The sequence below is a fragment of the Xenopus laevis genome, chromosome 6S (genome assembly GCF_017654675.1).
Source record: "Xenopus laevis strain J_2021 chromosome 6S, Xenopus_laevis_v10.1, whole genome shotgun sequence".
Lineage (NCBI taxonomy): Eukaryota > Metazoa > Chordata > Amphibia > Anura > Pipidae > Xenopus > Xenopus laevis.
The window spans coordinates 104,881,439-104,894,377 of NC_054382.1; the positions used below are offsets into that span (position 1 = coordinate 104,881,439).

At 37.1% G+C, this 12,939-nt stretch overlaps 1 protein-coding gene across 2 annotated transcripts in view; it reads right to left on the reverse strand.

Moving 5' to 3' along the window:
• The window catches only part of LOC108695329 (brefeldin A-inhibited guanine nucleotide-exchange protein 1), a 94,911-nt gene that overhangs the window by 52,373 nt on the left and 29,599 nt on the right, over nt 1–12,939 (reverse strand). For both annotated transcript variants that reach the window (XM_018223771.2, XM_041567916.1), the window contains exons 3-5: nt 4,666–4,822; nt 3,198–3,344; nt 293–472 (exon numbers count right to left, since the gene is read on the reverse strand). In XM_018223771.2, coding sequence (XP_018079260.1) covers nt 293–472; nt 3,198–3,344; nt 4,666–4,822 — 484 coding nt within the window. The remainder of the gene's footprint in view (nt 1–292; nt 473–3,197; nt 3,345–4,665; nt 4,823–12,939) is intronic.

Here is a 12,939-nt window from a genome sequence, read left to right on the forward strand (position 1 = left end):
AGTGATAATGCTGGTCCCCTATACACATCTTTAGTTTCCCCTAAGAAGCCCGTCATCACAGTTTGAGATCTTTCAGCCTGAACAGTGGACATCCAGCTGTCTGTAAGCAGGGCAAAAGTCAAAAACCCACAAACAGACAAAGGTTTCTAAAAAGGGGATTGAGTTCTAAAAACACACAATTGAGTACTCTCCTTAGTCTTTTAGACTAAGCCCAATTAAGCACTTTAGAATACCAATATTACAAATAAAAGACATTTCACAATGAAAATATTCAGTAGGAAAAGATACTTACGGCTTGGTTTTCCATTCGTGCAAATATAACATTGAGCATTTGTGTTAAGGTTGCCTTGGCTGTTGTCTGATTGACAAGGTTTTTGCTGGCTAGATAGATGTTGTAGCATGTTCTTACAGCTTGTAGAACTGTGCCTTCGTGTATTTCAATGTGTTGCGATGTAACAGCGGTGAGTAGTGCCTGAAATGTCATATTGCTTATTTTAAATTATTTTCATGATTCCACATAAACAGTTGGGGTTTAATGAACACATTTAATGTAGCGCCATGGTTTATTCTTTGATAGCTTGACTCATGGAACATCTACAACCACTGAAACCGAGGGCATAAAGAGCATTCAGAAAAATAAAACAAGTTTACATATATTCTGTATATTTCCATTTTATGGAAATCCCTGCAAAATAATTACACATCGCTAGTTAGAATAAATTGTACTTGTTACTTACCCATTTCTGTCTCGCACAGTAAATCTCACATTTACAGTAGATGTGAAATCTTTAATTGGCATTTGAACTGCTAACTGCTCAAAATGCAAAACACCACTATAAACAAGTATTGCTCAGCTATTATATACTGAAACATGGGATTAGCTAGGACTCAAAACTTTTACTAAAGACATTAGTCAGCGGACAAACCAGTCTCTTGTATCTTTATTAATGATGATCTGGCATGCTTTTTACTATAAGCTGCGTGGGAAAAACAAATCATATCTTTTCAAACATATACACTTGAACTATAAAACAAAAATGTCAGCTACCTACATGGAGAATACTATATCACATTTGGAGAAAATCCCAATCAGCCTCTCTGCTCTCTCTCTCAACTCCAAAATGTCAGTCATCGTGGGGCACCTGAATTCTATAGACCCCAATAACTCAGCCAGCAAGTTCTGGCACTTACAGCAATAAATTGAGTATATTTACTGGTATAAATTTACTTACATGCACCAAGTAACCAAAATAAATGATAAACCCACCTGGTACTAATCTCCAACCACATTTTCTGCAATGTCAATGAATTTCTTTATGATTTTTATGAAGTATCTATACTAATCTTGATAGCATGTTATTGAATGTAATTCAAAGGCTTAGGGCCTTGATGGGATGGTGAAAGTAGGTTAAAAGACAATTAAAATCTGCACTTAAAAGAACAGTTCAGTGTAAAATTAAAAACTGGGTAAATAGATAGGCTGTGCAAAATAAAAAGTGTTTCTAATATAGTTAGTTAGCCAAGAATGTAATGTATAAAGGCTGGAGTGACTGGAAGTCTAACATAATAGTCAGAACATTACTTCCTGCTTTTCAACTCTATAACTCTGAGTTAGTCAGTGACTTTAGGGGGGGCCAAATGGTACATTTCTGTTCAGTGAGTTTGCAATTGATCCTCAGCATTCAGCTCAGATTCAAAAACAACAGATATGACCCATGTGGCCCCCCCTCAAGTCTCTGATTGGTTACTGCCTGGTAACCAGGGTAACCAGTCAGTGTAAACCAAGAGAGCTGAAAAGCAGGAAGTAGTGTTCTGGCTATTATGTTAGACATCCAGTCACTCCTGCCTTTATACGTTACATTTTTGGCTAACTAACTGTATTAGAAACATTTTTTTTCCTATCAATTTACCCAGTTTTTATTTTTACACTGAACTATCCCTTTAACACTTGTTAATGCTTGTGTTACACTATGATCATATAATCTGCTCCCATTACTATTTTTCAGAATCATGGACTAGTCTGGATATCCCACACATAGGAAACAGGCATCATAATAATTAGGCAGCGGTTCACAGAGATTGGCTTGTTTTGGCCCCCAAGATTTATTACAATAATATAGGAGCCAAAGACAATCTTGCTCAATGGCTGACTCAGTTATATTCAGAGGTGAACTATTCCGGTGCAGCATTTACTTGATACTGACACATTCCTAGGATTTTTATAGGAATGTGTCAGTATCGCTTTAAGTTAACTTTTCGTGTGTTCTAGAATGGCCAGTTCTAAGCAACTTTTCAATTGGTCTTCCTTATTTATTTGTTATAGTTTTTTAATTATTTGCTTTCTTCTACTTCTGATTTTTTCACTGACCCCCATCTAAAAACATCTAGGGTAAGGCTACAAATGTATTGTTATTGCTACCTTTTATTACTCCTCCTTCTATCCAAGTCCTCTCCTATTCATATTCCAGTCTCTTATTCAAATCAGTGCACAGTAAGTGCTAGGGTAATTTGGACCCTAGCAACCCGACTGCTGAAATTGCAAACTGGAGAGCTGCTGAATAAAAAGTTAAATAACTCAAAAACCACAAATAAAAAATGAAAACTCTCAGAATAACACTCTCTACAACAGGGATCCCCAACCTTTTGAACCAGTGAGCAACATTCAGAAGTAAAAGGAGTTGGGGAGCAACACTAGCATGAAAAATGTTCTTGGGGTGCCAAATAAATGCTGTGATTGGCTATTTGGTAGCCCCTATGTGGATTGTCAACCTACACTGAGGCTCTGTTTGGCAGTACATCTGTTTTTAATACAACCAAAACTTATCTCCAAGCCTGGAATTCAAAAAATAAGCTCCTGCTTTGAGGCCACTGGGAGCAACATCCAGGGGGTTGGAGAGCAACATGTTGCTCATGAGCTACTGGTTGGGGATCACTGCTCTACATCATACAAATAGTTAATTTAAAGGTGAACAACCCCTTTAAAGTAACATTAATCCAATGATATAAAACAGAAATATGTCAGGATTATATAATACCAGGGTTAACTGGCTATTCATAGAAATACATTGATTGAAATTATCGTTGAGTATGATATAGACATTGATATGCTGATACAGTTTGCAATTGGTCTTCATTTTAGACTTTTTTTCCCAGTTATTTAGCTATTTAAAAACAGTGAATTATTTTTTGTCAAATACCTTTATTATTTGTAACTGAACATCTTCGTCTGTCTGGGGTCCTTGGAAACAACCACATATGGTTTCGATAATTCTATCAATTAATTTTTTCCCAGGAGTTGTACTATCTGGCGCATTTCCAGTCAAGTGTCCATAAGCTATTAGTTTCTGTAATAAATCATTAGAAATGTAACAAATTCAGCCTAATCAAATTATAATACCATTATTATTCAGTTATTATACATTATAACCATAATTCCCAGACCCAGTGGAGCTTAAAATCATAGGTCCCTATCTCACACATATACTGGGGTCAGCTAATTTCCCTGGATGTAGTTGGAGTGTGGGTAGATAAGTCAGGGTATATAATCGATAAACAAAAAACAGATACAGTCTATAACGAGGCATACAAACTTGTACAAAAATATAAATCACTGTCTGTAATAGATATAAAAAAAACAAGGATTTTCTAATATGTCCTATGAATTATTACATTATATATATATGCAGCAATTTTTGCACATAAAGGACTGTTTTTACCTGCAATTGGAGTCTGGACTTTTTTGTTTGGATATATGTTTTGTCCATAATTTGGACTAAGTCACGGACTGGGATACCGCTCCACATCAGTTTGTACGGATATATATATATATATATATATATATATATATATATATATATATATATATATATATATATATATATATATATATATATATATATATATATATATATTAGGGATGCACCGAATCCACCATTTTGGATTCGGCCAAAACCCATGAATCCTTCACAAAAGATTTGGCCGAATACCCGAACCGAATCAAAATCCTAATTTGCATATGCAAATTAGGGGTGGGAGGGGGAAAACAGTTTCTACCTCCTTGTTTTGTGACAAAAAGTCACACGAATTTCCTTGCCACCCCTAATTTGCATATGCAAATTAGGATTCGGTTCCGCCTGGCAGAAGGCCGAATCCCAATCCTACTGAAAAAGGCCGAATCTTGGCTGAATCCCGAACCGAATCCTGGATTCGTGCATCCCTATATATATATATATATATATATATATATATATATATATATCTATATCTATATCTATATAAATGATAAAACGAACATGTTTGTTTTGGGTCAGCAGAAAATCCAGTGTAATTTCAATTTGATATATAAATAAATTACTATTTTCGGATATGTCCTATGAGATTTAACGTTATTTATGTAGAACAATTATGAAAAGAATGTGTTTGTTTTAGTCAACTTTAAATCCAGTGTGGTGCCAATTTAATAAAAAAAAAAAAAAATAATAATAATAATTAAAATAAATTAATAGAATCCACTGGATGACAAATTAAACCTGTCTGTTGACAGCAGCTTATGTGACTTTCCTATTGCCCTGGTTAAAAGCCAAAATTTTAAATAACACCTATTAAAGTAAAATCAATGCAACTTTTTTTTTTAAATTTTTTGTTAATTTTAAAGCAATAACAGACCTGCAAGCAGTCCAGAGAGGTACTGACAATTCGCGGGCATTTAGACTGGCATGCAAGCTCGAAGGGTAAAAAGTACTTGTCAGCTTCTATAAAAGTGGCCTTTGATTTCACAGGTGGAAGGGTACTAGATCCAGCTTTGGATTCTTCTTGAGGCGGACTATAATTGAAAAAGGGAAAAGTAACAATATCATTAATTCATATTACAGCTGACAATATTAAGGTAAATTAACCTGTGTGTTTGATTACTGCAGTCCTCTAAGGATGACTTGCAGCAATCAGACCACTACATCTCCCCTCCACCCACTCATCTACTTCCCATTCTAGTAAATAAGAAACAGCTTCCTTAATACACACACCATTTTATCTAGGTGGATATTTCTCTGGAACACACACACACCAGTGCTCCGAAGTAACTCCTGTATAACTGAATGGCATATGGCACAGGGCATTCATTTCCCCCCACTGTCCAGCATCATTTTTAACAATTCTTTATTATTTATTTAAAAAAAAGGGGGGGTACAGAAGAAAGAAGGGAAAGAGGGGGTAACAAATATCCACTATTAAAATATCATATCTCAAATGAATTTAGCAAGAAAACAACAAGTTCTTACTCAGATCAAATACTCATACATAAATAGCATCAATACTACCAATCAGATCCTATATATTCTCCGCTGATCTATTCTAGTGAAAGACCGGTTAGTTTAGTTACATCAGGTATTTGCTATGGTAGTGATAGGGGTTTCACTTATGTGTTAGTTGAATGTCCTCAATATTTTTTGCTTTAATTATGGATGAGGGATATAATTTCTTCCATTTTTCTGACTTCTTTGACTTTAGATAACCATTCTCTAAATGTGGGTGCCTCTACTGATTTCCACTTTATCGGGATTAACGCTTTAGCTTATTGCAGGAGATGTAAGGTGAGTGGATCATTTATTATTTTTTCATGATGTTTATTTTAACAGACTCAGTGTTGTCTGAACATATGTTAGAATCTGTCACATCATTCATTGTCATAAGAACCTCTTTTCAGTATGAATGTATATTTGGACAAGTTAACCACACATGTGTATGATTTCCCTCAAACGTATGGATTCTCCAACAGATCCCTGTACTGTTATGGCATTTTTTTCAATTCCATTGGTGTATAGTGCCATTGTGTAATCAGTTTGTATACGGCTTCCCTTGTTTTAGCTGCTTTAGATGTCTTATGAATTGATTTGAGAATATCTCTCCACATCAGGTCCGGACTGAGAATTAAAATAGGCCCTGGCATTTCAGGTACACAGGCCCAAACATTCCACACAGGGGCCCAAACAGCCCCCACCAGCCCACTAAATACTAACTTTCTATGGCACCTTATAGCAGCCCCTCTGGCATTTGCCAGAACTCACAGATTGCCAGTCCGGGCCTGCTCCACACTATGTCATTTATGTCAATATTTAACTCTTTGACATTCAGCAATTAATTCTAGTAAGTTTATATGATTTGGATAGGGGTTTACTAATGTCAATCGGCGAAGATACTAACGTTTCCCAGCATGTTTTAAGTCTATACCATTCTCTAGATGCTTTTGCCTGGATATATACATGAGGTTGATTATAACCCCACTGTCCAGCATCTTTATAGAAAATAGCTTTTAGCAGCAACAGTCACATTTAGTCCTAGACATGAAATACATTGGTGTTTGGCTTCTGCACAATACATGCTGGTGATGCTGAAGGAACCAAAGTCACGTCCTCTAGAAGCTGGACTTTTTTAAATTATGCACTGGACTTAAAGGGGTTATTCACCTTCAAACCCATTTTTTTTTCCCCCAATTTTTTCAGTTGGTTTCAGATTGTTCACCAGAAATAAAGACTTTTTACAATTACTTTCTATCTTTTATTTGTGACCGTTTTTCTAATATTGAAGTGTACATTTCATTTTTCAGTTTCTAAGGGTCAGGGCACACGCTCAGATTCAGGGAGATTAGTCGACAAATCTCCAATTCTTCGAGGCGACTAATCTCCCCGAACTGCCTCCCGCCATCTAGAATGTAAATCACTGGCGGGATGGCACTTGGATTGCTTCGTTTTATGAAGTCGCCTCACGAGGAAACTCGCTGGTCGACTAATCTCCCCGAATGTGAGCGTGTGCCCTGACCCTTAAGCAGCCCTGAGAGGGGGGGTCGCTGACTCTGTAATCTGTTCGTAATTGATACATTTGGAGGCACAAAGGTTGAATTTCGATTCATGTGAGTTTTTTTTAACTCTATTAAATTTGAACATACTCAAAATTCGATTGGGGGTTGTTTATTAAAAAAAATCGAATATCTAAAACTCAAGAACTCGAATCGAATTCGACTAAACTCAATTCTAGTTTTTTCTCCGAAAAAAACTTGAATGTCAGGAAGGCTAGTAACATGTCCAGATTGGTCCCTGGACCTCTCCCATTCACTTATACATTTGATAAATCTCGAAAATAGAATTCAAATTTGATTTGAGTTTGGATAATGCACACGAATTTGAGAGTTTTGACCATAAAAATTTTTTTGAATTCCACCCTTTATAAATCTGCCCCTGAGTTTTTAGAAATGAGCAGTTGCTAATATTCCACAGATACTGCTGAGAAATGTATAAACTAATTGTATCAAATAAATGTATCAACTTGTTGTAGCAAATTGTAACATTTCAGATGCTCCTGGATCACTGAGCTGCCGGACTGAGACACTAGAGACAGGAACATTAAAGGTGTTGTTCACCTTTCCAAACACTTTTTTCAGTTCAGTTGTTTTTAAGATTGTTGCACAGAAATTTTAATTACTTTCCATTATTAATTTTTTACTGTTTATCCAAAATCGAAGTTTAAAGTTGAATGTTTGTGTATCTGGTGTTTGAATCTGTCAGCTCAGTAATTCTAATGCACTCTAAACTGTTACATTTTGCAACATTTAGTTGATACATTTCTCAGCAGCATCTCAGGAGTATTAGCAACTATTGTATCAAGTCTAACAGCTGCCTGTAATAAAACCCAGAGATTCTGCTCAGCAGGGATAATAAGAAATGTATCAACTAAATGTATCCATTTAGAACAGTTTACAGTGTCAGTGACCCCCCCCCTCCCAGAGCTGCTTCAGAAGGTGAAAAATGACACTTTACACTTCAGTATTAGAAAAAAAAGTGGAAAGTCAATAAAAAAATACGTTATTTCTGGTGAACTATCTGAAAACAACTCGTTGCTTGAAGGTGAACAATCCCTTTAAACTTTAAACCTAAATTTTGGGAAAGCAATTGAAAGTATTTGTTTATGGTTAACAATCTGAAAACAAATGAACAGCAAAAAGTGTTTGGAAGGTTAACAACCCCTTTTAACCCTTTAAGTGCCAGCAGAATTTCACATTTTGGTTACGCGAAATGCCAGCCGTTTTTAAGCATTTTGTGCTCTCTCACTTTAGGGGCATTTTCTGAGGGGAAACCTATAGTTTACCTAGGAAAACTATACATTGTTTTTTTCGGTAGAAACTGAGCTTTCTAAATCTGCCTGAGTTTTCATGTATTTCCACCTGTGCAAAAAAATTTATAGTGCTAAATAACAAAAAAAAATGAAAAATTACCATTTTTCATTGTATATCAATTTATACCAGAAAAATATTTCATTTTACAGATGAAAATCCAACTGATTTGGAAAGCCTTATGTCTCTCGAACGTGCCAATACCAGATATGTATAGTTTTAGGGAGATTTAGGATTTCTGTACAGCAAAAACTCCCGGCAGTATATTACTGAATTTTGAAAGCACTAAGGCAGAAAACGGCATGCTTTAGATTCCAAGGCAAAAAATCCTGAAACCATAGGTTTACCCCAGAAAACCATACATTTTTGAAAAGTACACATTCTGCCGATTACAAAATGGGTAACTATGTCTCTCTACTCCCAACTACCAAACAGAAAAGCTTGTCTGAACATAGCGGTTTTTCAAAATAAAATTCAAAATTTTGAAAAATCATTTCAAAGGTTTTATTTTGCTGCTCCGCATATCCCAAACTATATTACGTACCAAGAAAAAGCACCTGAAATATGATTGCCAGGGGTCCACTGAACAGTTTGATATCCATTATGCATAGGTTTACCAAAGTATCTGGCATTTAGAGACACAAATATGAAGTTAGCGCATCCAAATTGTTCAGGACTTTACTTCAGCTACTGAGAAATCAACACATTGACTGCATTTTTTGTGGGGTAAAAACACAGAAATATATGTTTACCCCCCAAACCCATATATTTTTGGAAAGAACACATTCTACAGAATCTAAAATGGGTACCCATGCCTTTCTGCTCCAAACTACTGAGTCGCAAGGCTTTCCCAAAATTGTCGGTTTTGGTGAAATATCTGAAAATTGCCTCAAAACTTCAACTTCCCAGCACCATATCACCCATGTATCATTACGTACTAAGAAAAAGCACCCTAAATATGATTGCCAGGGTTCCTCTGAACATTTTGGTGGCCATTGTTCATAAGTTTACCAAAGTATCTGGCATTTAGAGGCCCCAAAATGAAGTTAGCGCATACAAACAGTCCCGTGAGTAACTTCATCTAATGAGAAATCAACACATTGACTGCATTTTTGTGGGGTAAAAACACAGAAATATATGTTTACCCCCCAAAACCCATATATTTTTGGAAAGTACACATTCTACAGAATCTAAAATGGGTACCCATGCCTTTCTGCTCCAAACTACTGAGTCGCAAGGCCTTCCCACAATTGTCGGTTTTGGTGAAATATCTGAAAATTGCCTCAAAGCTTCAACTTCTCAGCACCATATCACCCATGTATCATTACGTACTAAGAAAAAGCACCCTAAATATGATTGCCAGGGTTCCTCTGAACATTTTGGTGGCCATTGTTCATAAGTTTACCAAAGTATCTGGCATTTAGAGGCCCCAAAATGAAGTTAGCGCATACAAACAGTCCTGTGGGTAACTTCAGCTAATGAAAAATCAACACATTGACTGCATTTTTGTGGGGTAAAAACACAGAAATATATGTTTACCCCCCAAAACCCATATATTTTTGGAAAGTTCACATTCTACAGAATCTAAAATGGGTACCCATGCCTTTCTGTTCCAAACTACTGAGTCGCAAGGCTTTCCCACAATTGTCGGTTTTGGTGAAATATCTGAAAATTGCCTCAAAGCTTCAACTTCTCAGCACCATATCACCCATGTATCGTTACGCACCAAGAAAAAACACCCTAAATATGATTGCCAGGGTTCCTCCAAACAGTTTGGTGGCCATTGTTCATAGGTTTACCAAAGTATCTGGCAGTTAGAGGCCTCAAAATGAAGTTAGCGCATACAAATAGTCCTGTGGGTAACTTCATCTAATGAAAAATCAACACATTGACTGCATTTTTGTGGGGTAAAAACACAGAAATATATGTTTACCCCCCAAACCCATATATTTTTGGAAAGTACACATTCTACCGAATCTAAAATGGGTACCCATGCCTTTCTGCTCCAAACTACTGAGTCGCAAGGCTTTCCCACAATTGTCGGTTTTGGTGAAATATCTGAAAATTTCCTCAAAGCTTCAACTTCTCAGCACCATATCACCCATGTATCGTTACGCACCAAAAAAAACACCCTAAATATGATTGCCAGGGGTCCTCCAAACAGTTTGGTGCCCACTGTGCATAGGTTTACCAAAGTATATGGCAGTTAGAGGCCCCAAAATGAAGTTAGCGCATACAAATAGTCCTGTGGGTAACTTCAGCTAATGAAAAATCAACACATTGACTGCATTTTTGTGGGGTAAAAACACAGAAATATATGTTTACCCCCCAAACCCATATATTTTTGGAAAGTACACATTCTACCGAATCTAAAATGGGTACCCATGCCTTTCTGCTCCAAACTACTGAGTCGCAAGGCTTTCCCACAATTGTCGGTTTTGGTGAAATATCTGAAAATTGCCTCAAAGCTTCAACTTCTCAGCACCATATCACCCACGTATCGTTACGCACCAAAAAAAAAACACCCTAAATATGATTGCCAGGGGTCCTCCAAACAGTTTGGTGCCCACTGTGCATAGGTTTACCAAAGTATATGGCAGTTAGAGGCCCCAAAATGAAGTTAGCGCATACAAATAGTCCTGTGGGTAACTTCAGCTAATGAAAAATCAACACATTGACTGCATTTTGTGGGGTAAAACACAGAAATATATGTTTACCCCCAAACCCATATATTTTTGGAAAGTACACATTCTACCGAATCTAAAATGGGTACCCATGCCTTTCTGCTCCAAACTACTGAGTCGCAAGGCTTTCCCACAATTGTCGGTTTTGGTGAAATATCTGAAAATTGCCTCAAAGCTTCAACTTCTCAGCACCATATCACCCATGTATCGTTACGCACCAAAAAAAAAACACCCTAAATATGATTGCCAGGGGTCCTCCAAACAGTTTGGTGCCCACTGTGCATAGGTTTACCAAAGTATATGGCAGTTAGAGGCCCCAAAATGAAGTTAGCGCATACAAATAGTCCTGTGGGTAACTTCAGCTAATGAAAAATCAACACATTGACTGCATTTTTGTGGGGTAAAAACACAGAAATATATGTTTACCCCCCAAACCCATATATTTTTGGAAAGTACACATTCTACCGAATCTAAAATGGGTACCCATGCCTTTCTGCTCCAAACTACTGAGTCGCAAGGCTTTCCCACAATTGTCGGTTTTGGTGAAATATCTGAAAATTGCCTCAAAGCTTCAACTTCTCAGCACCATATCACCCACGTATCGTTACGCACCAAAAAAAAACACCCTAAATATGATTGCCAGGGGTCTTCCAAACAGTTTGGTGCCCACTGTGCATAGGTTTACCAAAGTATATGGCAGTTAGAGGCCCCAAAATGAAGTTAGCGCATACAAATAGTCCTGTGGGTAACTTCAGCTAATGAAAAATCAACACATTGACTGCATTTTTGTGGGGTAAAAACACAGAAATATATGTTTACCCCCCAAACCCATATATTTTTGGAAAGTACACATTATACAGAATCTAAAATGGGTACCCATGCCTTTCTGCCCCAAACTACTGAGTCGCAAGGCTTTGCCAAATTTGGCGGTTTTGGTAAAATATTCTGAAAATTGCCTCAAAGCTTCAACTTTCCAGCATCGTATTGTCCATGTATCATTACCAGCATAAAGCATCCTAAATATAAACATAGGGGTCTACTAAACAGTTTGATGCCCAATGTGCATAGATATACCAAACTATGTGGGGCACAGAGACCCCAAATGACAATATGTATAGACATTTTCACGGCTGACGCGCTGGCTGCTGCAATATAACCACCCGGTGTGTGTATTATGCGACATTAGACCACCTAACAGTACAGAGACCCCAGAAAACCATATATTTTCAGAAAGTACACATTCTGACGAATCCAATATGGGTAAATATGTGTTCCTACTGCAAACTGTCAAACTGCAAAGCAATGCTGAACGTAACGGTTTTTATCAAATTTCTGAAAATCGTCACAAAGCTTGAATTTTACCCCATTATATGCCCCACATTTCGTAACTTATCAGCATAAAACATCCTGAATATGAACGCCAGGGGTCTACTGAACACTTTGATGCCCATTATGCATAGATATACCAAACTATGTGGCGCACAGAGACCCCCAAATGACAATAGTGTATATACATTTTCACGGCTGACGCACGCTGGCTGCTGCAATATAAGCACCCGGTGTGTGTAATATGCGACATTAGACCCCCCTAACAGTACAGAGACCCCAGAAAACCATATATTTTCAGAAAGTACACATTCTGACGAATCCAAAATGGGTAAATATGTGTTCCTACTGCAAACTGTCAAACTGCAAAGCAATGCTGAACGTAACAGTTTTTATCAAATTTCTGAAAATCGTCACAAAGCTTGAAATTTATCCCATTATATGCCCCACATTTCGTAACTTATCAGCATAAAACATCCTAAATATGAGCGCCAGGGGTCTACTGAACACTTTGATGCCCAAAATGCATAGATATACCAAACTATGTGGCGCACAGAGACCCACAAATGACAATATGTATAGACATTTTCACGGCTGACACGCTGGCTGCAGCAATATAACCACCCGGTGTGTGTGTATTATGCGACATTAGACCACCTAACAGTACAGAGACCCCAGAAAACCATATATTTTCAGAAAGTACACATTCTGACGAATCCAATATGGGTAAATAAGTGTTTCTACTGCAAACTGCCAAACTGCAAAGCA